Below are 26,540 nucleotides of genomic sequence, written 5' to 3' on the forward strand. Positions count from 1 at the left end.
TAAAAGCTAAAATATCAACAGGTTGTCTGATGACCTTTTGTCAGCTGAGAGAGCAGAAACACAAACAGGTAACTGCAACCTGAAGACCAGATGAGTTGCATCATGTGAATTAAATGTATCTGACACTATAAAAGATGTGTCCTAGTGTACTTCATAAGCTACTTACTCCACATTCACAACTATGAAGTTGATGAGATTAACATCTCGCCTCTGGAGATTTTTAAACAACAGATGTTTTTCGGCCACTTCAGCGCAGCGGAAACAAGTTGTAAACAAACCGTTGCCGAAAAACCTTTTATGGCAAAATTTACAAATAGAGTCTTAATTCTGTCTTCTTGGTGAATGTTTGTACTCTTTTAGCTCTGTCTTTGGTCTCTACCAACTCCTGAGGGAGTTATCTGCCTCTTTAGCTGCTACATTCTCCCCTATGTTCACTGGTAGGGCTGTGAAAAATTATCAACAACAAAACAACAAAAGTATTGCAATTTCTGTAGAAACTTGAAAAACAAAAAAGGCCTAGCAATCAAATCTACCTTTAACTTTTTTTACTCTGTGGCAAATAAATGCCCCTTAAAACCACAAGTGTAGGGAGGTGAAGGTAGAGTCTGTAACCATTACTGTAAAATAAAAGTGTATGAAAAAAACTAATACACTCAGTTACTAGTGAAAAAGCAATGGCATTAATTATTTAATGTGCAATCAATGATGAGCTAAAAAAATCCATTTTCCTGACTGGGAACCGGATCCAAGATTACACTGCTATCCAAACCCATCCGAGGTGCTAACTTAATAATTAAATCATCAGGGAAATGTATTTGCACAGAGAACAATGGGATTCTTGTTTCACGCTCCGCCTCGTCAGCATTCTCAGGAGATATATGATCTATTAAAACTTGGCAGAGACACTGCGGTGAAATAAAACACCCTCACATCAAACAAACCCATGTGGCGATCATCTGTTATCGTGCGGAGAGAGGTGTGAAAAAGGGAAACGGCGTACATAATTAAATAAAAGCCTGATATTGCTTGACACACAATAAGATGAGAGGAGATGGACACGCTCCAGTTCATCTCAGATCTTTCATCAGAAGGAGGCAAATAATAATTCAGCCTCACAACTTCATACAGAATATGAAATCTTTTGGTCTGAGGGAATCACCGAGTAAAGGAAGTATCGATGTTATTGTGGTTTTGTTTTCTGTCTCTGACATCAGCTGGCATCAGATCGGTTGTGATTCATAGCATTCACCTTCAAAAACACATCCATGCTGTGCTGTGGCCTGGCTGGGTGTTCCCTTTTCTATCACAACTAGTCAGTGATCAAAAACTGACTTTAATGCCCGCGTGTGCATGAATCATTCGGATTTCGATAACTGATTATTCTTGCATGTCAAAACAGCAGAAAACAATCAATTTTCCAGTTTAATAAATTTTTTTTTAAATTTTTGGGAGCAGGCCTCATTACATCGTCTTTGTGATCTTTCCAAAAATGTTTCTTTCTGCTGCGTATGGAACAAGTCCAGCCTTCAAAGAGTGTCTGAGCCAGACTTTGCAGACAACAGGGACTAAACAAATGCAACAAGATAATTGCAACCAGGCAGCCAGTGCAGATTCTGTGGTTTGGGATTTTAGGGCCCACTGATCCCTCGCTGATGTTTACTAGTGCACAGAACCTGAAAAAATGTGATGGGAATCAGTTCCCCTCACTCTCCGCTGCTCCCAGAGACTTCCTCACAGCCCTAAAAATACATTCAGTAAAACACTCAATGTCACAGAACAATAGCTCCATGACTGGCTTTGTATAATGATGCTGACAAACGCTTGATCCCCAGATCAGTTTTTAGTCCATTTATATTTTTTCAAATGCGCAGCTCAGAAAAGATCACGATTTATAAAGACAAAGGATGTTTATGTAAAGAGAACACTGGGAAACACTGATCAACACTTTTTTTTTCACTTTTCTGGTATTTTATCGACGTGATTGGTCGATAAAATATTGATTAATCGGGAAAAGAATCAAACTTGAGAGAGAAGGAAAGTTTGACATTAAGCTTATTCACAGTCCTTTTTACAGAGCCAGGCTTGTTTCTGTTAAGCTAAGCTAACCAGCTACCTTACAGACGTAATAGTGGAATGAAACTATAATATTCAAACCTCAAAGGCGAATAAGCCCATTTTTCAAAACCTTGAACTGTTCCTTTAAGTTAGACAGTTGCTTAATTAAGATAAACTTCAGGGTTGTTGCATTTCTTTGCTTTCTTGTGCTATTCAGTGCTCAATTTATGCACATGCTACACATATATGTTCATCGAAAGTATATAGAAGTATGTATGTTACCCTTTGTTTCATTCCTTTGGTTTTATACTAGCTATGTTACTGTTAGATGTTTTTTTTAAAGGCTGTTCCTTTGACAGTGTTGTTGTGTCTTGTACTCCGATGTTGAATGGGCTAAACTCAAACAAGATATTTTAATTACAGCCCAGAGCCGCGCATTTGGCTTCAATCTATGTCAGGTGTAATTGTATATCAGGGCACTTAAGAAGTCTTCACACAACCTCTCCTTGTTATTATCTACTGTTTAAGAGTTTGCCTCAGATGCCCTTTCAATGCTGCCGTCCAGCTGACGTCCACCCAGCAGACGGCCCGGCACACAGATTTATGCTCCCAGAAGCCAAGAAGGAAAAACTTGGATGTTGACAGAAAGGATTTCTGGATGCTGTTCTGACAGAGAGATCGTTTACGAGAAAAACGAGCTAGCCAACTTTCCCAGGACAACTGAAGAACAAAATAAACAAGGAAGCACAGCTGCACGTGCGCTTAGTTATCAGCATCACCTACATGTACCATAAAGAGGGCACAATCTGAATTCTGCTGAGCTGCACAGTGACTACAGAATGAAATCATTTCTGTTCATCATGGTGTAACATTTCAACCCATTATGCAACAGGTGGTTTCACTAAAATGTTTGCCAGGTGGATTATGAATCACTCCCCCGGTGTTTAAACAAAAACGTCATGATTTTCCATTATACCAGTTGATTGAGTTTAATGAGGTATTTCATGTCATGTTTGTTATTTAAGTCCCGAAACAAAAACACAGACAGACTGCGTGTTGAAATGACTCTGGTGATGTTGTCAGATTTAGTCTGAATCTGCAGGCCGAAACTTGCGATTCTTTTCCGAGCAGTAACACTGAATAGCAGCACATAAACAGCAGGTAGAGCCACAATAAAAGTCCCAGTGTTATCTTGTTACAACACTGCACTATTGTGAGGATGTTTTAACCCCCAAAATCTACACATTTTAGCTTTAAGTAGTCAAAACACATATCTAAGCTCAGAGATTTTACACCCTGAATCGTGACTGGAAGGAGAATGACAGGAAAAGAGTTTAAAAAAAAAACCTCAGCTCATATTTACATTGCTTGTTGTTCTTGGCTTTAATTACTATGTGTCCGTGAGTTTCAAAGTCTGAGATGTGGACCCCCCTCCGACAAAGCTTGGGAAAAGGCGCCCCCTCATCCAAACTTAGTTTACTTTCTTAGTTTCACACAATTCCCAGATGCCTGTTTTGATCAAAATTATGCAACTTGATTTAAAGAAGATCAAAAATTGATAGTCAGTTTGGCATAACTTCAGATGAAACCAACTTCGTACATTATAAAAGATCTGTCAGAAGAACAGTATAATTCCCCAAAACTTCAGCGTCTCTGAACTCGTGATCTCTCTTCGATGTCCTTCGATGTTTTTTTAAGTGATTTTTTCCACATCCATTCACCGAACCTCCGCTGAAGCTGTTCGGAGCCCCCTTGGGGAGGCCCGCTTCCCACTTTGAAAACCTCATCATTATCCATGCAGGATGACAAATACAAGCAGTCGGACATTAAGCCAGGCCATTTAGTATGGCTGGATCACCAGTTCAGCCATGTATACAAACTATCTTTCTAGAGTTGAAAACAAAACTTTTTTTGTGATCTGTAATGGTAATTTGTTTTCACCTCCAAATAAGTGGTTTAAAGCAATAAATAGTCAAACTAGGAATTTATTCACAACCCGTTTAGTTGTCTGATGCTTTTGCCCACGTAATCATGTTATCACAGATGTTATCACACCCCAAGAACTAAACATAAAAATGATGAATAAACCCACAAAAATAGGACCCAGGTTTCAAAACAGCAGAGTTGTTTCAAGCGGATGCCGCTCACTGCCAACAAAAATAAAAAACAAAACTTATAATGCCGAGTTTTACTCAACTCTTGGCAAATGAGATGATGAAGTGTGCACATGGCCGGGATTAGAAGAGAAAGAGGGACATGGCTGCCGTCCAGGTGGCTCTCTGTGACAGGAAGTGTGTCGCAACTTGACAGCAAGATAACTGATCTGAATCGGCTCCAAGAGTGAAATTAAACACAAGTGTAAGTCAACAGTAATCACGTAAATTCAAGCTGGTGCGTTCAATTTGAGATTGTGACTTCCTTTTTCAGGAAGGAAGGAACAAGACAAAGAATATGACTTCTTCTGATGTCTCATATTGGTCCTCGCGTCTTTCAAAAGATAATCTGCCGCTTATCTTAAAGTGCTGACACTGCAGTGCATCGCCAGACATCAGCAGCATTCAGTAGGAACAGTACAGCGCAGGGCTCAGGCATGTGTATCTCTGTTGAAGAGGAACTGTGGTGAACGTCTCTCGGGTGTCTGTTGCAAGAGCTACACGGTTTTGCAACACAGACAAAGTAAATCTATTCTTATCTTATATTGACACATATCAGCCCACTTCGTACTTTTGCCCAATTTGTAAGCTGATAACCTTTAACAGTTGATTTCAACTTCCTCTTCAGTGCTAATAGAGCACAGGCTTTTGGTGAGCAGTTTATCCTTTCTGTTGTCAAGTCAACAGCAACTCTTATAGCTTCTCACCATGCACATGTATGACAGTTAACTCATCAGAGAGCCCACAGTGACAGTTTTAGCTTGCCCTAAATTCTTTGATTCACACTGCTTTACACTGCTATAGTTATAAGTTATGTAAACAAAAACTCTGTATTTTATATTTATTACGTTATTTTTTCACAAACCAACGATGAGAGTGATGTTGTGTTCTGACCCAAATACAACACTGATAGTATCAGGGTGTCCCCAGTCACCAAGTCCCCAGACTCCCTTAAAAAAACACTACATTTTGTTACTTTTGCGTGAGGAGAAACTTTATAAACTTTGTGAAACACTGTTCACAACAAATTCATAACTATTTGGCCCTGCTTGTTAATTCGGCAAGTGTTTTACATGAACGTATCACTCGAGACACATGTCAAGATGCATTTAATGCCAGGTGTGAATCGATGGGCTCAAAGCTGTCCACTTGTGTCAGATCACTTAATGGCCTCAAAAAGTGAGCCTCAATAACAAACTGAATCAAAAAAACAAAACAAAAGGCAAGCAACAAAAGCAAGAAACCGAGTGCAAAAAATTAAAATCATTACAAACCAGGACGAGGAACAGAAGCAGCAAAGACAGTGAAGACGAGCGAAACAGGACTGGGGACAAACTGAAAACAAATGAAGGAGCACACGTGTATTAATGAGTTCAGTCAACGTCAGAAGTCGAAATTTCCTAGTTGAAATTTCCAACTTCCTACTGCTCCAAGCGTTCCAGGTGCACAACGCCAAAAGTTAACAAAAAACATGGCTGACCGTAACAAAATAATGCCTCTCACACACAGTTGAACCCATAGCAGTGCAGCCTGCGTGCTAAACGAAATAGAGGAGGATGAACATTACTACATTGTAATTCACGGCCCTTTTGTACATGGAAACGTATCTAAATATTCTATTTCATTAGCCTAATACAAATACCGCCGTTGTTGTGTGACGGATGGATGGATCTGCCCCAAGTTTACAAGTAGGAATTAAAACTTCAAGTGGCGCTCCATTACAGTTTTACAGTCGATCGGAAATGTTCAAGTTCCAAGTTATTTGGAACGCAGCATAAAAAAACCAGACCCCAAACCACAAGAAATTAAGCATAAAACAACATGCTTGATTTACAGCAGAGTGGAATGATGTGTGTGTGTGTGCATGTGAAATAGTTTGTTCTCTGTGTGCTCTGTGGTCACGTTTCCTCCCAGAGAGTAATGACTGTTCTCTGCTTTTCTCACAGTCTATCGTGCACATTGCTGATAAAAGCTTTAACAGCTCCAGGTAACTCACCGCAGTCTCGGGAGAACTTCTTAAAAAGGAAACTCACTAATGGACGTCCAGACAGGGTAATTCCCCTGATGAAACTTGTCCTTAGACAAACAGATCGACTTTACTTCCTGATTAACATTTAATGCTTTCTTGCTCCTGAACTAGAACGCATTTACATGTATATGAGGTCCGTGATGCTTTCTAAAGCATTAATTACCATAAACGAACAAATTGATCAAATGCACCAGATGCACGTTAGCTCTCGCTAGCCCACTCATTCTTCCTCTCTGTAGCTTTGTCTGTATCTCAGACAACACAAACCACCTCCTCACGAACTTTTCTAACTGCAGATTATGGATCAGTGAAATTTCCCCCCAGCTGAGAAACACTCTAACCTTTACATCGATGTCAGCATTGTATGACTCACCACAAGCATTTTTATCTATCCATCAAGAACAGAGGTTGGCATGGTCAGACCGCCCGAGGACAAACATGTATTTGATTCTTTTGCTTCGACTCAGCTGCCAATGCTGCACTCGTTGAAGGAGCTCGGGGGAGAAAAGGTTTGAGAAGTGTGAGAAATGAAGGCAGTGGGTGGAAATCCAATCAGCTTTAATGAATTCTGGATCAATGCGCTGTATTGGACAGCTCCTTGTCACAGGAGCAGAAATGCTATTCAGACATAAAGTGAAAGCAAAGATGCTTCAATTTCTGTCGAATTTCTCTGAACTTTACCTTCAGACTGAGTTACAAATAATGAGGTGAGAAAACTGGCTTTGATTTTAAAGATAGGGCAGAGCTGCAGTGTAAAGACACCTTCGCTGAGGTGTGAAGTAAACTGAGAAGTGAGAAGGAAATGAAGGAAAAGGGGTCAGTGCAGAAATGGGGTGTGGTTGAGTTGCGATCTGTGTTCCCAACCAAGTAATAAAAATGTGTTCTTGCACATAAACCAGAAATGTTGATGCAACATTTTGTGGTTTTTGTTTGAACACACTGTTCCAACATATTGTCGGTAAACATGTAAAATACTGTAAACGGTAACTGACAAAGGCTACTTCTTTGTCATCTGTGGAGAAAGTCACCAGACTCCCTTACAAAAACGTTTAATTTTGAGACTTGTTGTGTTAGGAGAAACTTTATAAACTTCTACAACACATTATTAACTGTTTGGGCCTTCTTGTTAATTCGGCAAATGTTAAACATCAAGATGTGTCTTTCTTTGCGTAGAAAACGTTGTATCGGTTTGTTCCAGTGATGTATTTGCATATAGAGTGGGAAGTGAGATCCGATCACAAGTGGTCACTGGAGACGTATTTAATGCCAAGTGTGAATTGACGGCTCGAGGCTGTCCGCTTGAGATCAGATCATTTAGGACGGATGGTAAAACCAAACTGAACAGCCTCTAAATGCAGTCCTGTTAAAGAAGGGCGTAGATTTGGTTTAGGGAGGTGCACAATGAAGTCAAACAAAAAAAATCCACAGTAAATTCCTGTATTATTAATGCGCTAATCCCTGATATTTGGCTATAATACACGATATTATCAAACTAATCCAACATCAACAAAGAACGCAACGATCAGTGCATAATTTTCCCATATACTACAAAGAGCACTGTTCTCTGTTTCAAGTGTTTCTTAACGAGGATTAACTGGGAACTAAAACAAATAAATTATACAGAGGCGGTAAAGGACTGTTTTTTTTTTCATATCCCTGACGAGTGTCTGCCGGTCTTCAACAACCTCTACGAAGAAGGTAGGGCAGCTCATATGGTGCCTGGGAGGGCAACAAGACTTGCAAATGACGCGCTATTGCTTGTAAAACTTAATTGCTGTGAGCACACTATGACATATCGAAGCCAGCTCAGGCGAGGAAATTAACATTTTTATCATCTGAGCAATAAGAACACTGAATGGAGAATGTTTTTCGGTGAATGAATCATCACAAAACAGTCAAAATGGGTGGGGTGGTTTGAGGGGGCAAAATCACGGTTCCCCCCCCCGCCCCAGCGGAAACTACGACCTCGCATCATAGTGCAGTTGCCAGCCTTTACAGAGAACAAAACCAAACCCTTTACTGACCAACAGTGTCTGGTAACCCAAGCTATTAGCAGTGACACAACATGGGAATATTGGGTGGAATCAATGATGGATGAAGAATTTTGTCCCTCAAGAACCAGCAACTCCCTCTAAAACCAGAGTTTATTACAAAAAACCTCCTGACTCCATCTCCTGACTTAAAGCTGCTACAACATTTTTGTATTAGTAATACATCATATTAATATGTGTAATGCGGTGTTTGTTGTGACTTTCCCACACCTCATGCTGCACTTCCTTTCTCCTCAGCTCAGCTTTTTTTCAGACTTTATTTGACAGGACAGCTGAAGAGTTGTTGGGAAAAGGGTGAAAGAGAGGATGATGTGTAGCAAAGGGTTAGACGCAGGTTGGATTTGAACCCTAGTTGATGATACAGCGTATGTAAATAGGAAGCATGCTCTACCAACTGAGATACTAGGGTACCCTGGTGCCAGACGAAGTTTACTTTTAGTTGATAGGAAAGGGGTGAGAGAGGGGGAGATGACATGACATGCAGCAAAGGGCCACAGGTCAGATTCGAACCCTGAGCTGCTGCAACGAGGACACCGCCTCTGTAAAGGGGCAACACGCTCTACCAAGTGTAAAATGTCAACTAATACTTTAAACACTTGTGCGGCACCGCAGCATTTCTCTCTCTCCCTTGTTGCTCGCTGCTGTCAACAGTCCTTTGTGAAGGGCCTGTAATCTCTGCACTGCCTCCTCTCATCCCCGTGTAATGATCCCCAAGTGAAACAGGATCAGGAAGAAGGGAAGTTGGGGAGAGTCCTTAAGGACCAACAAGATGGAAAATAATGGCTGGTAGAGTGTAGACATCCATTATGTGGTCTGTTTCCTGAAAGACAAGGCAGTCATCAGCCCTAAATAGCATCTTATGTGTGTCTGCCAGGATGTACCCATTTACACCAGCTGAGTCCAGGTACATGAGGAGAATCGGTCATCAGGACATGACGTGAAATATGAAGCAAAATGCTTTTTAGATCTGTAACAAGTGGCTGATTGAAGAGTTGTTGAATATCTTTAGGTTTTTTTTAAGTATTTTTCTTTATTTTCTGTAATTTTATAGAAAAAACTGACAACACAATTCTTATTTAATTTTGTTTTGTGATGAGTGATAAAGATAAAAGATAAAAAACGAAATATTTTCATGACTAATACGTGGTTTTGTTTGACATTTAGTTTTAGATATGAGTCAGGTACAGGTGGCAGAGGAGTAGATGGTGATAGATTGATGTGCTTGCATTGGATGCAGTGTCTGTGCATCTGTCTGCAAATGTACTTTATGCGTCTGTTTATTTTGTGCAGGTGTGAACAGACCGGCTTCTGCTCTCTTTGTTCTATAAGCAATCTCACGGTATGTTCTCTCAGAGCTCTCTGCATCGGCGTACATCTCAGTTGTGCTGTGTACCCTTTCTGGCCTGCTCTTCATCCACACACTGATGCATTAATATGCTCCTGTTTAAGGAGAGCCTGACATCCCATCAGTTTTGGCCCCACAGCCTGCGGTGCTTGGGGACGACAGCCTGTGATTAGTGTCCCTCTCTGCGGGGCTCGAGGTCCGCTGAGAGGACCATAAGAGGCAGGGTGGCATGCAGGAACAGAAGCAAGGGCGAGGGTGGTAATGTGGAGCGAGGCAACAAGGGCGATGTACGTCTGTTTGAAATGTTTCTGGCAACACCGCGTGATGAATAAAGTGTAAGATAACTGCACGTCGAGCACGAGAGACATTTGTCGTGTTTGTTAGTGTGTTTGATGCCAGTAGGCCTCAGTTTCATTTTTTACTCTTAAGTATTAGTTCAAATAACAAATTGTTGCCAGGATAAGTTCTTTTTCTTGGTTCAAAAGCCAAGACAGTTAATAATGCTGTGAGTGTTGTCGTAAAAGAGGCTGAGGTCAGAAAAGGACATCTGTGATTGTTGTTATTGAGGCTTTTAACATCAGCGTTTGGATATTCTGCCAAAAACTCTCATTAAATTCAAGTTGGAAATTTAGAATAGTTATAATTTAAGTGAAGATTTATGCATCACTGAAGTAAAACAGGCCGCAATCCTTTCGGGAATGATAATTTATTTGCATCACAGTATTCATTTTCACTGAAAAAAGCCATAAAATCATGATGTTGCAACATTTGTTGGGGTCTGAACCAAACAAACATGTTTTCTTACATCAGAAGAACAACATTTTTAGGCCAGGACTTCTTTACCTTTATCAAAAAATTGCAGCTTCTGTGGTTTGGATGATATATATTTTTTTCAATAATATTTTGAATAACTGTGCAGCCCTACACCCGGTATTTGCCAGAAGCATCTGACAAAGCTAATGTTAGCTAATATTGTACATAGATCACTTAGATAGCTTAGATCAAGGCGTAACAGAGGTGGTGTGAAAAATGATACATTTGATAAAAAAGCGTCTTATATGATGTGAATTTTTGGCAGTTTGGCATAGGCTAGGTTAGCATGATGTGATACTTCCTGCACACTCTAAACTGCATCAATACTACCAACTGGTATTTTCCCCCCATGTGTGCATATATAAAAAAAACACCTCATGTTCCTGTGGTACTGTACTACATGTAGTAAATTCCTGTGGTAATCACAGGCTTATGCGGTATTTTGGGACATTTACTACAGGCTGTGTGGTAATGTACCATACATTCTGTGAATCATGTGTCATACATTACAACAGTTTGGTAAGGGACCCCTCGCCTCACCCGAGCGTATGAAAGGTCCTCTCTACAGCCAGTGTTCGGTTTGTCTGTTCTGGGCTACTGTAGAAACATGACAAACTCTGTGGAGAAGGACCTGCTTAATCTGTAAATGCTGAAGGCTCATTCTAAGGTAACGGACACAGGATTCTTCGATTTAGGTGATTATACACTAATGAAAACATAATGATGAATATTTTCTTCCATTTCTGCCCATAGAGCCTTTCCAACTCCTACACACAGGACCTTTAAGTTACTAGATCTAGTGAGTCATTCCTTGAAAACTACTAACCCTAACCATAACCCTAAGATATTTTTAGTTCAATGCCAGTCATACAGATGAATACAGTAACTGATGGGGGGAGGGTTGACTGACAGTTCGACAAAGAGGTGGCGTCCGGTCAGATTGTGAAATGATTCGTTGGTTTCCTGTCGCAGTCAGCAGTTTTACGGGGGAAACGTGTTCACCTTTGAAGGGGAAACTGAGGCCACGCTGTCTAGATCTGTGCACTTGTCTATTAGGAGTGCCGGTCTGTGTTTGTGTGTGAGAAAGTATTATTACAATCCATAAATACTTCACGGATCAAGCCTTTGGAAACAGTGAGAATTAATCATTTTTTGGTTCTGACATCGGTTGCGTAATCCAAGAAATTTCACACAACCTCAAATAACATGATTACTTCCCTAAAAAGTCGAGAACATCTGGGCAAAGTTATGTTCGTGCTCTCTGACCAATTGTGACACATCTGAGATGACAACACTGTTCCAGGGTTTTTCAGTTATTATGCCAATGAGCTCAATGTGTCCTAGAAACAAGATAATTGCTGTTGTTTTGGGTTTGCACGCCTCTTCCTCTCCCTCTCTCTGTCTCTCTCGTGGGTGTATCTGTAGATCAATATGTGAGTGACCACATCCGTGTGAGTGTAGCTCGTTAATGAGCATGGAGCGGACGTAGCCAGCCCCGTGTCTGCTCCCTATGGCAGTCTAGTTCGGCCTGGCTCTGGACGTGCTCCCTCTGGCCCCTCTCGCTTCGTCTCTCGCTTATTAGTTTTCAGTCCAGGCCCTAGCAACAAGGAAACATTTACACCAATGCACTAAAGCTTTCAATCAGCACGAACCATTAATTAGTCCGCTGTTTGTTGGATATTTCATGGAGGAAATGGAGAATTGTTGATAGAGAAGAGGAGCGAGGTGACAGAGAGGCTTCCTGGGCCAGCTGCCGCTTCTCTCTCTGCCCAGCGTGAGTAAGTCGCCAGCTGTGGCTGACTCGACCGCCTGTCTGCAGGCTGTCATACCTTAAAGGTCAATGCAGGAGAAAGTTGTGGTTTTGTCATGTAGCTTCTTCTGCATCTGTATTCAGGACACTTCTGAATATCAAAGGCGTGCTCCTCACAGAGCGTCTGGTACAAAGAGACGGATGTTGACTTTTGTTGAAGCCAAGCATAACAAGATGAACCACAGTCTCAACTGACACTGATACTAAACACACAGTCATGTGTTCTCATCTGGTTTTAACACCAAAGTGCCGACAGCTCCATCACGCTGTTTCAGAGGCTTGAATCAGGTTCGATTTTGGCTCCATCCAGCAGTCAAGATGTTTCATCTTGTAGGACGACCGGTTACCAAAACTGTGTCCAGTAAACAAGCTACCTTTTGAAGATTTGATTGATACATCGATTCTTTCATTGATCATTTTGTCTATAAAAGGGCAAAAATAATGTTAAAAGTAATTTAACATTTACCAGAGTCTGCCAGTAGTCTGAAAAGTCATCTGTCATCTGAAATCAGTAAATGTTTCATATTTTGGTACATTTATGCTTTAACACTATTAACTGGCGTTGATAAATTGTCTGTTAACAGCGCCAATGACTGGCCGGTAAAGTCCACTTAACTTTTCAATTGGGCAACATAAAACAAACTCAAACAAAACAGCCAGAAGTAAACCTGCTTTCAGTGTGATGGCTCACAGATAATGAGATGTGATGCTCATTTTTCCAAGCTGTGGTTTTGTCATATCATCATATTAAACATATTAGTGTCTAATGAAACAAAAAAAAAACAAACCCCTAACCCATGGAACGTTTTTTTGAGGGGTGTGAAAGCAACATTTAAATGTCAACGTCAAATGTCAGATATACACTTAATCAAAACACTTAATATTGAAATGGAAGCTGATCTGACTCCAGTGGTACCGAGAATATGATATAAAGGCCTTGTAATTTTTGAGACACCGCCATTTCTGTATCTTTATTCATTTATTTATGTGGGTGTTGTCACATGGGGTTACTCATTTTATCATTCATCCCCACAAACCCACATAGTTCCTTAAGTCCCTTGTGACTGACCAAGGACGTTGCAAAAATTGCACAGTAACCTCAAACTTTGACATTTCAGAGTCAAAACTAAACAAAGTGAAGCTGCCTTTGGCTTCAATGCTACTCAAATGTTGAACCCATTGCTAGAAGAGACTAGTTACTCTGTCTGCTTTTGCTGTTTGCTTTTATTGTTTTGTCCTTTATGCATTTTATTGTTTTTTAATAATGTCTTTCTTGTGCTTTCGGCTGCAACACTTTGGGTTGCCTTTGGGAAAGCAATGCCTTGCCTTGCCTAATAGCTTGTACTTTAAGTGCTGTCAAGTAAATAATCAAATTCCCTATGGGCTTTAATGTGTTAAATAACATTATGCTGAGAGGCTTTCTAAAAGTATCAGTGTCAGACGAGAGTCAGATAGCAAATAGCATCAGAGCTGGTGTCCAGACACAAAATGTTTACTATACTACACTCTAAATGTACTGTACTTCACTATAATACTCCAGCAAAGCTTGAGGTAAGGGGTGTGAAGTGAGTGTGAAGCAGGTCATTTATGTGACCAGACCTGTTTTAGCTAAGTGAAGGTCAACGAAGGCCATGAATGTGGCTGCAACATGAATACACAGCTTTTAAACATTTCTAGGCTTCTTTAAATTTGTAACCAAGGACCGTGTGTCTAACCTTAACTTCTGTTTCTTTAGATTGCAGGGTTTATCAACGCCATCCACCCGTTTTGTGGCGACGAAGAGAACCTGACGGCCTTCCGCTTCTACGCCCTCAACCCCATCGTGGATCCCTGGGTCTTCATCATCTGCCGCAAGTCTGTGTTTCGCCACCTCTGCTCTCTGCTGAGCTGCCGCTTCAGCCGAGGAGCTGTGAAGACGACGGCACACTGCGCTCTGTCTTTACCACTTGACAATCACATACAGCGCAACCCCCCGGACGTGACAGTTCAACAGACCAACATGTACGCCAGTTTACCTCTGTGACCCAACAGACTCGGCTGTGCAGAGGCTGGGAGACTTTAGCGTCGGATGAAACGGTGGAGCGAAATCGTGAAATGAAACTTGAACATTTGCATACAGGATTCCTCCACTCACCAAGACTCTGACAAACAAGTGTCTGTCACAGTGGAAATCTTGAAAAACGTGGCCGTTACAGTTTCCCTATGAACTAGCTTGGGGGAAAAAAATGATTGCACTAAGTCTTAAACTTCATCGACTGATGGAAACTGTTTCAAAGTTACCAGGAGAGTTGTGCCATAAAACAAACCACTGTAACGTAGCACTAAGAAGCGCATCGAACCATATCATGCCTATGAATCATATACTGTCAAATCAGAATATATGCTCTCGGGTAAAGCTATATGCATGAATGTATACTGTCTGTTCTCTCTGCCGTTTCTTTAAGACACTGCCAGGTATCTCTTGATTAATGGAGTGTCCACAGCTACAGTGATGTAGTTCACACTCAACATGAAGATGATAGTTTATTTCATTGTTAAACTATTTCCCTTGTCAGTGATCCGTCATCAGTCCATGATGGATACATCCAAGAGAGGCACATTTTATTCAAGGGGAGGTTGTCACTTGAATAAGGCAACAAGGTGCAGCATGAATCTAAATATAAACCATTAGCAGGTCGCACTTTAGGATAGTCAGTCATGTCTGAACACGATGTCACGCTAACTTTCCTTTTAAGGCTTTACTCTGGCACAGAGGTGCTTTGAGCTAAATGCTAATGTCAGCATTCTCAGCAGGCCAATGATTATTAGATCAGCTGTTGACGATTAACTTAATCAAATATTTTGATAATCGTTTAATGATTTGGAGTATTTGATTTGATTTCTCTGATTCCAGCTTCTTAAATATGAATATTTTCTGGGTTCTTTACTCCACGATAACTGAATATCTTTGGGTTGTGCACACTTGAGTACGTCTTCTTTTGTTTTAGGAAACACTGATTAGCATTTTTCATTTTGCATCATTTATTTGGACATTTTATAGACCAAACAAAAAAATGGTAAAGATAATATACAGCGTGATCATCAATGATACAATGTTAACCATATCCACCATCTTACTTTAGCATGTTTTCTTGCTCACATTTGCTAATTAGCACAAAACACAGAGTACAGCTGAGGCTGATGGGAATATCATCGGTTTTGCAGATTTTTAGTCATAAACTAAAGTATTGGACCGATTCAAATGTTGACTTCAGGATGTCGATAAAAGAAAAAAGTTAAAGGTGTCATCCTAGTTAATACTATTCATCCCTCTTGGCACTGTAGATAACTACCAAACATGGAAATCTATCCTCGCCTACACTTAAAAAACTGAAGATACCCTGTGCACAGCATGGCTGGGTGCAGCGGGTGCACAGGGTAAACCCCAGAGGACCAAAGAATTAATATTCCAACACACACTATTGACAGTATTATATTGACAGTTAAGTTGTCTCGGTGGATCTACATGTTTCGCATGCTGCTTCATCGGGTTCACCCTGCGAAACATGTAGTCACTCCTCCACTCCTCCGCTCCTGTTTTTAATGTAATTGGTCGTAAAACTGTGTCGATCGTATCCTCGTCTGCACTGGAATATTAGTTTTTTGGTCCATCCATTACTTGTTGAGACATTTCATGCTTGACCAAAGTGGTGGACCGACAAACCGAGATTGCCTTCTCTAGAACAACAGTGGTTTTGTTAAAAATTTGTTTTGATAAATCTTGAATTTATTAGTTACTTCTTGACTATGAAGTGTAAGTCTGGTGTCCAGCTGTGTTGTATTTACATTGTACCTGTGATAATCGTCTTGTTCCAGCCTAAAAAACATACTTGTCTGACTCATAATGTAGTCCTGTTTGGTCTCTGTTGACATAGATCAAATATTCGAGGCGTGTTCCCTGCAGACAGCACTGTTTACCTGCAGCACAGACTGCTAGTAGAATGAAACATGAACATGAACATACTGTATAGACACTAATCGATTAGGATCTCATCTTTCTGGGTGTTTTGGGCAGTTCAAGCAGGATTGACCTGTCGTGAAATTAAAACTAGAATAAGGTTGTGACTCTTCTAAACAAGTCAACGAAGTGAGGAAGTCCTGTTCCTGTCTAGACTCTCATTGTATTGCATGAAAATGTGTTCCCCTCTCGTTCTCCTTCTCCTTCTCACTGATTTCTAAGCTACCTATGATGATGATTGTCTGTGAATGTCTCTTTTTATTCAAAAAACTCTGCTGCTGCAAAATGCACTGTGAGAAATAGTCTTTTGTCGTCGTTGCTGTGACTTTTAATGCTGTAACTGCGTTTAAATGTAGTGTATTTATGCCTTTTAAACCGCGCTGTAATGTTGTGTATCCTTACACTTGTGTTAGTTGGGTTCATGCTGCGTAGTGCAGATGTTAGGGGATGAAAGAGACAGGGATCTGAGTTCAGTTTTTGTTGTGTTGCACATTCACATTGATTCGCTTTACTGTCTTTAAATGCTCAGTCATGCGTGACCCGAGGTAAGTCACATTACGACCTGCACATTTGGTCTTCGGGGGTTAAAGTATTTGAGTTGTACTTCAAATAAAATGAAGAATACATTTTTAGACTAAAAAATAGTATTCGTTATATGGCACACATTTTGTTCATGTGGATTAAAGTATTAATAAATCTCTCACAATGTATGTCTGTATGTGATGTTTAAAACTCTGCTCTCTGTCTCAGCTTATGTGAAGTTCGTGAGTGCCGTGAGACCTGCTGTACGTTTACAGTATGTGTACTGGAAGCAGTGACAAGATAAACAGAAGACGATCGTGTTTAAGTTAGATAATTATGTGTTTTTGTCTTGTTGCAGCCATAATGTCAGTGCTGACTACAGGGGAACATCTATTTCACATGCAGTGCTACATTATATGACTGTAGCCACTCAGAGATGTTGACGTCATCAAGTTACACGGTAACCAAAATATGCTTCAGTATTTTCAGTTTCGTTGGAAGTAAAAAGAAGATACAACAGCAACATCAGATTTAGAGCTCAAACTCTGTGTTCACCATAATGGAGAAAATGTTGCATGTCATTTAAGAGGGCATAGACCATATTCACACGGCAGCCATCTTCCTCTGAAGTCATGCTCAGGGTGGGAAGCTCGAATGCTGGGATAATGCTATGCTGCTCTGCTCTAAGTTGCGAGTCGTATTTAACGTAGGGAATCTGACAATTTATGCTCATTTCACCTCTTCCTGATTGACCAGCAACTGAAGAGATGGTGGATAGGGAAATTTTGGAGGATACTTCAAGGTTAAACAACACATTTGAAGTAAAGATGCTGACTTTCACTTTGATCTGACAGCACAAAACTATAAAATGATATGTTAATGTGTGTGCGTGTGTGTGTGTGAGAGAGAGAGAGTTCAAAGAGTTCAAAAATAGACACAGATGTGTGATTGAGAGTGATTGAAAGCTAAAGTGTTCATACTGTCAGATAAATATTTACAGCTGAAAGTGCTGGTTTATTTGGGGGGAAAGTAGGGCTCAAGCAAACAAAAATGACATTTAACATAAACAACACTGAATTCATGAGCTGAATGATGGAAGCTTGTTGTGTAAACAGTCTCATTTATGTGTATTAATATCAGTGTACAGTCTTTAGAAACATCTTAGAAGTCTCTAATATTGGAGTTGCCAAATTCTGAGGGCCTCCCCCCTCCAACACACCAGATTCAAGTGATCAGCTCGTCATGAAGTTCTGCCGAAGCCTGATAACGTCTTATTCATTTGAATCAGGTGCGTTGGAGCAGGAAAACATCTCAAACATGAGGGACAGAATCGCCAGAGAGTGAAGGAGGAGCCCCCACAAGTTTATTTTCGTGGTTTTGCTCAATTCCCGGATGCCTTCAGGCTCTTTACTGTATGTTATCTGATAGATAGATACTCTACAATTGCCCAATATATAGTCTAATATTGCAGTTTGAGAGAACTTTAAAAATACATCTGTCCTCAGGCATTTATAAGTTTCTGACTCTGGAAAATGTTACAAACCTGCTGTGAACCATCTCTTAAAACAAATAACACCACCTTGCACTTTGAGAACCCTGGATTGAAGAGCAGCCGAGCAGCGATGGTACTGCAGCACCATCATGTGGTTAACAAGTGTAAGCTTCCAACACTGTCACAGTGTCCCCCCAGGACGCCACTCTTCACTGACAGCATAGTGGCAAAAAGGATTACGGTAATATGCTGTAAATCAATGCAGTTGCAAACTTTTATGTGCTTCCCAGTCGTCAGTTGCTCAACCGAAGATTCCCCGCAGGCTTTGGGAGAGCACGATTACTCATACGAGACCAATTAGTATGTGGCTCACAGCCTGGTTTGTTTTATCAACAGCTCAGACAACTTGATTAATTGCAGGCCACATGTTTGGAAGAATTACTGGAAATGAATAATGACATTTCAAACAGTTATTTGACATCATTGAAGATGATTCTGGAGACCAGAATTTCTATGTATGAGATTAGAAACCTTGTAAACTGTCTAGAATAATTTTTTTTTTGTCTCAAATCACATTCACATTATATTACACGAGTAAATGAGCTGACTTTCATGTTGAGAAGCAGCGGTGCAAGGTGTGAAGGCTGCCACGCCAGAGTTTAATTTTTTACATTTTAAGGTCCCAAACCACTGAAAGGCTTGAGACAATTTTCAGCCATGTTATGGCGACGAATGTTAAGTTGTGACAAAGAATTGCACGGTTTCAACATATCTGTGGTTTGCAGAAACGTACGCCGACATTTATTCTGGGTTGTTTTTCAGCAAAAACTTAGATATAAGTTTGGAGTTTTGTCAATTCAACCAAGTTTAAAGCTGCCAGGAACCCAAAATCCCAGGTGCCTATAAAAATGAACAAATCTTCAGTGATAATCACTCAAAACATTTTCTAGTGAATCCGGCTGCCTCGCAAGGTAATATACTAACACATACTGCAATGTAAGCAATATAAGTGCGTGGTGAGTAGTCTTTTATTGCAACTTTTCTCTGAAGGTTTATGCATGTCTGTAAATCACTGAAAATATTAAAGGTGCACTATGGAGCTCTCCTAGTAACAGTTCTAGTAACTTACTGATGCCCTCTTTGTTCTCACTCTGCCATAAATCAAAATAAAAGGCCGTTTTGCTCAATTGTTTGCAAACTCAAAAGATTTAAGACTCATGTTAGGTCTTGCAAACCCAAAAAAGTGTTAAATAGCTCTATATTCCAACAGGTATTACTTTTCTAAACACTGTTCTCGAAAAAAAGAAAGGAGTCGTGCAAATGTGGTGACGCAGAGCAGAGGAGGTTGCTAATAGTTAGCTCAAACAACGACAACGCTCACAGCAGAGTGAATTTGTTTCTTTCAAAAGGCTTTCAACTGGCTTTCTCAGCTCGTCTCCAGCATGATCTATATATGAAGTTATGTCACTCGGACTAAAACATGCTCAGTGACAACAAATGATGCCAGACAGAACCATCATTTTATTTTCTTTGACCTCTGAGCACATACCAATCACAACTTTAAAAAAAAAAACATTGTTTCAGACATTTGTCAACCTGTGAGAGGAAAACTCAATCCTCCATCTTAATCTCCACACAACTGAAAACAAAGCAGCTCTACGAATAGCTTCCTGCCTGAAACAGTTTGATGACGATGGCTTCGTGGGGCCGCAGCTCCAGCTTGTCCAGAGTCATGGACCCCAGTCGGTCCATCCCTGTGCTGGTGAAAAACACTCCGGCCACAGGCAGGCTCGGGGCCCAGGCAGGGTCCAGGACGTGGGGCTCGGGCCCCACATTGAGCAGGATGAGGAAGTGGACACAACCCCAGGAGCGCAGGAAGGCCAGGATCGGGGGTGATGAAGGAGAGGCAAGAGTGGCGTTAGAGGAGGAGGAGGAGTTGGTGGAGGAGTTGAAGGGGAGGAAAGTGAAGCTGCCGTACAGGAGAGCTTCTTCTCTGGCTCTGGAGCGACTGAGGGAGGTGAAGAGAGCGACAGCTAAATGCTTCTTCTTCTCCCTGTCCTGAGGGAGGGATGGTGGGACAAGTGTCAGACCAGACCAAACTTTTTGTAGATTTACATGAATAGAGAAGACTCGTTCATATTTTTGGTAGATCATCCATTACTCACTGCGTCTGATTCTTTCGCCTCTCCATGTGACGAGCCGACCTTTAGAGACACGTTCTGTGTGGAAGAAAGGTTTCATTTGGTAACATGTCATTTGAAACAGACGGTTAACAAACTCCAAGTCCTCAAGCAGGACTTCACCTGTGTTTGGTCGAGGTCTTCGTCATACTGGACTGCAGGTGATCCTGGCAGCGTCATCATCAACACAAGGAGTAATTTCTTCAAGTCAGGAGATGCTTTTCCTCCAACCTGCAAAAGAACACGTTGATATTGTACAAGGACACCTCCCCTAAACCAAAACTCAATAAAATTGCAACTATTTAACATTTCCAGCAAAAATTGCAATTATTTTCTGATTACAGTCTCTCCAATGTGAGGTTACATCACTGTAATCATCACTGTTGTTGTTACTTGTTACCTTCATTCAGTATACTCAACTAATGGGTGCAAAATGTCAAGAATCTAGTAAGAAAAAAAAGACTTTCACTGCTATTTACAGATGTTGATGTAACACTGTACCATCAAAAAGTATTTAGACTATATTTGCTTCATGCTCCTACTCACTATTGTAGGTATGTTTTAAAACCAATTAAAACCCATCGGAGGAGCGGTGCAATGGATCAGGGTAAAGGCTTGAGGATGCCAATGACACCACAAATTAAAAACTCCCTAGCTCCCATTAAATCTGACCAACAGGTGAACATTTTACACAAATGTAGTTGACATGATGTAACAGGAAAGTGTTGATTTCCATAGTTGTAACGTTGAGCATGGCTACTCAAAAGGCTACTCTTTGGTCTCTGGACTGATTTCTTGTTCTCTACATACTTTGCCATCAAAAAACACAACAGTTCTTGAATAAAGCTGACTTGTATACTGATCAAGTTCACTGTGTTTACTGTCTTACTGTCCAGCTGGGCCATATGACGTCTTCTCTCGTTTGCAGGTGCGTCTCTATGGCATCAGCGACTTCGTTGGCAGACTGGAGGTGATCTGAAGATGGCAGAATCGACCTCATGACCATATCGACCAGCGTAACATTGTTTAGAGGAGGCAGAACGTCTTGCGTCTGTTTCACCACCAGTATCCTGCAGAGACACACACACAGATGTTCAACCACCTCTGAACTTCATTTCAAAATAAACAGAAACGTCTATCCACATCTGCCTACGATACCTTTCCTCCTCCTGACTGCTGAATTCCTTGAAGACACCTCTCCACTCCACCAGAGTCTGAAACGTAAATATATTATTAGAAAGGAGTTTGTGGAAACTGCTTGCATTACTGAGTATCATTTTACCTTTTCTGAATACGCTGCGTCTGTGTCACAGATTGCAAACCCTGCCACCCCCTGCTCCAACCAGAACCGCAGTGTATGCTGTGGAAGAAGAATCCTCATGTTATTATCGGAAATCCAGCATCACCGAGCGCTCAGTTCAGTAGCACGAACAGAGAACTAGGTTTATATGCGTACCGTGGCTGAGAGGTTCAAAGGCTGGCTTCCCGCTACATCCAGTTTACAGAAGTCCAACACCACCTTGAGATCTGCAGGACAAATTAAACGCTCATTAATCATCAGATCATGCAGCAAAAGAGTTTATTCAGGCCTTCACTCACCTGCTCTGTTGCTCTCTGTGAGCAGATGCTGGATCTCAGCCACAGTCTTTAACCTTTCACCAGTGACAGTGACGTTTGAAGGCGACGCTTCTTTGTCAAACAGACCCGCCAGGATTAGGGCCCCGATACCCAGAGACCTGAGGTAGGGAAGCTGCTCACACAGAGCTGCGGAGATCAAACATTAGACTAGGTTAGTAACATAACTTCCTTTGTTTGCGTTTATTCTTATGCCTTTTTTCTGTAGTGACTCAATTTTCCTGCCTGACATCAAATAAAGGTTTATTTTCTTAGGCCTATTGTTCATAGTTTGTTGCCATCATGTGGTAGCACACAACATGATTCCTGTAACTGACTCGGAAGTATAGTGATGAGAGATATTAAGCAGTTTTCCGCCCTGATTAGAGAGCCAACAACCATTAGCCTCAGACAGATATTCCCACAGTCATCAAAGAGCCTGATTGAGGTTAGTCAAAGGCCGTGGTTGAATTAAATGTTCTCATACATTGTGAACACAACTGAAGAGATTAATATCAGTCGTGTGGTTCTCAGTGGAAGAAACTGCAGCTAAAAGAAAAACTGCAGTGAACAACCTCTGAGCAAGGCTATACTGCCAACCAGGCAATAAACAGAGACAAGGCAGACAAAGGTCATTGTATGTCAATTTGTCAAAAGTTTGTGCTGGTTTAATTGACATTTTGGGGGAATAAAGACACAGCATTACAGAATGAATTATGAATTCACCCAAAAATAAAAAAAATAAATATATACACACACACTATCCATTCTATCTATCTATCTATCTATCTATCTATCTATATAAACTAAAAAGGCTCCATAAAGCTCGTCCAAGTCCAAGTCCCTGGAAGCCCCAAGACCCCGAAATTCATTTGAAGAAATGCTATTTGGACTACGAAACTTCACTCAACATTCGTTCAGCATGGGGTCGAGGAGATAATGACCAAATTTTCATTTTTGGGTGAACTTCTCCTTTAACATGATCAGGGCCATAAAGTAGGCTCTGCTTCATTGCATAATCTTGAAGCCTGTGTCCAAATCCACTTGCATTATTTCAGTTTTACACTTATATTTTGCATTTTCTTTAATTAATATGTTTTAAAAAACTACCACACATGGCTCATACATGTCATCATATAATCTTTCTTTCAGGATCTATGATTTGTAGACAGTGTCATGCCTCTAAGTCGGGCCTATTCAACTACTTTGTTAGAAGGGCCAGAGTTAATAAGAGTGCTGTGCCTGTCTCTGCTTTGTTTATTAGTTTTCTCAATTGAAAAAGGAACTTTACATGTACAAAAGTACAGGGAAATAAAAACAAAGCACCTTTTTAATATTAGAAGTCAGTCGTCTGTTTGACTCGCTGCCTTGGCTCGAACTTTTTTAATGACATTAGAGTATTTTTTTTGTTTAGCAACAGACATGACTAATACATTTGCTTATTTGCCTACAAAGGAAATGATCAGAGGGCCTGAATGAGGTTGTCAGAGGGCCGCATTGGGCCCTCCAGCCACCAGTTGAACAGGGGGGTATTCCAGAAAGGAGGTTCAACAAACTCTGAGTCTATCCCTGAACTCTGAGTTGACTTACCCTGTGAAGTGAAACTCTGAGTTTTCAGTTCCAGAACAGCTGATCTGAGTTAGGTAAGTCGACTCTGAGTATGTTAACTCTGAGTTGAGCTCGTGCCTGACGACTAGTAAAAAGCCATCATCAGTGGAGCTCCGATACTGTGATTCACCATGGCAACAGGGGAGAAAACAGGAAGCAGACATTTTCTGGGGGGAAAAAAAGTAAAACGGCTGCGGCCGTAATAAAAATCACTGACAGAGTTTTAGATGCGTTCGTCTTTTCATTTTGAATTGAACATCACTTTTAGCCTTTGAGGAAGTGGTTGAATGTTGTTCAATGTTTTATTTTAGGCTATTTTATTTAATTTAAATCGGCTGAAAATGAAATATAAAAGCAGTCTCACGATGGCTCCTCACTTTGGTTTTATTTCACATATTAAACAAAGTAAAAGTTTATTCAGTGGATATTTTAACTTGTAGTAGATTTATCACCAACAGATGCTGTTTAACACACATCTGTGTCCTAACATCCTGCTGAGTAGATGAACATGAAGTGGTGCTCACCTCCACCTCCACCACGTCCGCCAGAGGCTGAGGAGCTGGTCCTGAGTCAGGTCGCTGGGTGAACAGAGGCTGAGGGCGTCACTCACCCCCAGGACCCAACATTAGAGGCAGACACACACTTACTGTCTACAGATTGAACTAGAAGTCATTTAGTCTTATACTCGATGTGGCGGCAAACTAGAAACACGGACTTTGAAATTACGTTGTTGGAAAAAATACAATAGGCTATACTGATGGTTACTGTTGTAGCTATCTGTGGGAAATAAAGAAAGCCAAATGAAATGTGAGTTATTTCTCTTTTTCTGGCTGCTGGAAGGTGATTGATTAACCTGCGAAGTGATTAAAAAAAACAAAACAAAAAAAGCAGAGGATGTTTCAGATCTGAGAGCACATCAGCGATGACGTGTAGCCTGATATTCGCTGCGCGGCCGGAGAATATAAATGACGGACTGATGAGAAGCGGTCTACTGTTCGGTTCAGTCCTCGTCAGGGAGTGAGAGCTCATCTAAATGAATCTAAATTCTCCTCCTGGTGTAAAACTGTGAATTATTTCTGCTTCAACATGATCGGACTGAAGGAAAGGACAGCCGCTGTCAGACAGCTCCGTCAGACTCAGGGTTTCTTCAGGTGAACCTGCCAGTGAGCAGGTTATGTTCACAGAGTCAGTTACCGCAGTAACAGACCCAGAGTTTAAGTTACCTCTCTTTCTGGAACTGAAAACTCAGAGTTTCTCTCATCTCAGGGTTAACAAACTCAGAGTTTTCACAAAACCCGCTTTCTGGAATACCCCCCAGGTCTGCTCTGACCACCAGGAGTCAGGCAGACAGACAAACTTCTGAATGTGCAGAAATGAAGTTGCATATGGACTGCAACTAAAAAAAGGCATGTTTTATAAGACACAAATATTGATAAAACGCTGCCGTCGGTTGTCCTCACCTCTGACGCCTCCCGGCCCCTCAGTGTCGGGCTGCAGCTGGTAGAACAGCGTCTTCTGCCACCACTGGAGCGGAGTCACCGCCGGCCGGGGGCTCATCACCACGATGGCGATGGAGGTGGCGAGCATGGCCAGCCAGGCCAGCCAGAAGAGCAGCACCAGGTAGCAGCGCACCTTCCTCCAGCCCGGACCCCCCGCGGCGGCCTCCAGCTGCTCCCTGGACAGGGGCTTCCAGCGGTAGACCACCCCGGGCTCCGGCTCCTCCTCCGGGATGAGCAGCGGGGAGGACTCGGAGGCCGCCACGCTGCTCGACAGCACGGAGCCCGGCACGCTGCCGTACCCGGTGTCACCTGCGTTCAGAGGCATCCTGCCTGGCTGCAGGTGAGGGACAGATAGACAGGTTTCATTTGGATAAACATAAACAGTTGTTTGTTTGTTTGTTTGTTCTGTCTTCATACCGTGCTGCCTGTCTGCTCAGGTTGCTCCATAAAAACCACAGGGACACTGTAGATGGTGACACTCAGCACGCAGCACCCACCTTTCCCCTGCTACTTCCTGTCTTACACAGGTGTTTGAATTCATTTAATTAACTGATTAACTGAAGAAGAGGAAGAATAATACAAGTTACTGTGAGTCTTCAGAATAGATTTACTTTCAGACAAGGAGGGAAGACCTAAGAGGGCCTTTGTGACCTGTTGTAATATCTAAAATATGAGAATATGCACTCTAGACCTGCACGTTCATATGTACACTGAAAGAGTTAATGGTCACAGGTTCCTCCTTCATAAACCAACTGCAATGTAAAGTAAAATCTAAAGTAAACACTTATTCTTAAGATCAAATCCATTTTATTTATATAGCCTTAATAAGTCACATTGCCTCAGTGGGCTTTACAATCCCCACCTCTGTCCTTAGACCCTGGATTCGAGTGAGGAAAAACAAGATGGAAGAAACCTCAGGAAGAGCCACAGAGGATGATCCCTCTCCCAGGAAGGACAGGCATGCAATAGATGTTACCCGTTTATCACATCTTCCTTTTGGTTACTCTTTATTTAGATACGATTTACCATTAGTACCTCGTAGTTTGCATCATAGAGAGACTCCAGCTGACCAGGTCAGGTTCAAACCCAGGACCGTCCTGCTGTGAGGCCACTTTGCCCTCATGTTACATATCTAAGCACCACCCAAACACAATGACTACTCACATTGTCTTTCTGAGGTTTCTTTCCTTCCCCTTCAGGATGTTTCTTCTTGTCCTTCTCGTCTTTCCTCTCTATCTTTGTCCACAAGTGTTCCCGGCTGAGCAGCACCGACCTGAGTGGAATATTTGTGCGATCGGACTTGTCAGGAGTGAGGAGGTGAGAACGACCCTCTGTCCAGTAAAAGCGCTGCTCCGTCAATTAATACAGAGGT

The 26,540-nt window shown here is 41.4% G+C and overlaps 2 protein-coding genes across 3 annotated transcripts in view; one reads left to right on the forward strand and one right to left on the reverse strand.

Annotated features, from left to right (window-relative positions):
- The window catches only part of ptgir (prostaglandin I2 receptor), a 29,696-nt gene extending 12,743 nt beyond the window's left edge, over positions 1 to 16,953 (forward strand). The window contains exon 3 of the mRNA XM_084351996.1: positions 13,992 to 16,953. Within this exon, the coding sequence (XP_084208122.1) occupies positions 13,992 to 14,279 (288 nt within the window). The 3' untranslated portion in view covers positions 14,280 to 16,953. The remainder of the gene's footprint in view (positions 1 to 13,991) is intronic.
- Positions 16,954 to 19,768: 2,815 nt separating this feature from the next.
- Positions 19,769 to 25,694, reverse strand: LOC311255948 (amino acid transporter heavy chain SLC3A2). Of its 2 annotated transcripts, none has more exons than XM_084350656.1 (10): positions 25,586 to 25,694; positions 25,130 to 25,502; positions 22,047 to 22,211; positions 21,904 to 21,974; positions 21,730 to 21,807; positions 21,606 to 21,661; positions 21,337 to 21,517; positions 20,571 to 20,678; positions 20,433 to 20,486; positions 19,769 to 20,325 (listed from the first exon to the last, which is right to left on the reverse strand). In XM_084350656.1, the coding sequence occupies exons 1-10, from the start codon at positions 25,613 to 25,615 to the stop codon at positions 19,924 to 19,926; spliced, it is 1,518 nt and encodes a 505-aa protein (XP_084206782.1). In that variant the 5' UTR covers positions 25,616 to 25,694; the 3' UTR covers positions 19,769 to 19,923. The 2 variants fall into 2 exon arrangements, with proteins under 2 accessions (XP_084206782.1, XP_084206783.1); XM_084350657.1 differs by having other exon boundaries at positions 25,130 to 25,498; positions 25,586 to 25,676.
- Positions 25,695 to 26,540: the final 846 nt, after the last annotated feature.

The sequence above is a fragment of the Pagrus pagrus genome, assembly GCF_965226575.1.
Source record: "Pagrus pagrus genome assembly, chromosome: 4".
Classification (NCBI taxonomy): Eukaryota; Metazoa; Chordata; class Actinopteri; order Spariformes; family Sparidae; genus Pagrus; species Pagrus pagrus.

Bases quoted from the DNA above. Each gene is read 5' to 3' on its own strand.
- LOC311255948 (XM_084350656.1), bottom strand. From the start codon at position 25,615: ATGGAGCAACCTGAGCAGACAGGCAGCACG. The intron at 25,503-25,585 runs GTATGAAGACAG...CCTCACCTGCAG, and splicing joins CTGAGCAGACAGGCAGCACG to CCAGGCAGGATGCCTCTGAA. The intron at 21,975-22,046 runs GTGAGTGAAGGC...TTTGTCCTGCAG, and splicing joins CACAGAGAGCAACAGAGCAG to ATCTCAAGGTGGTGTTGGAC.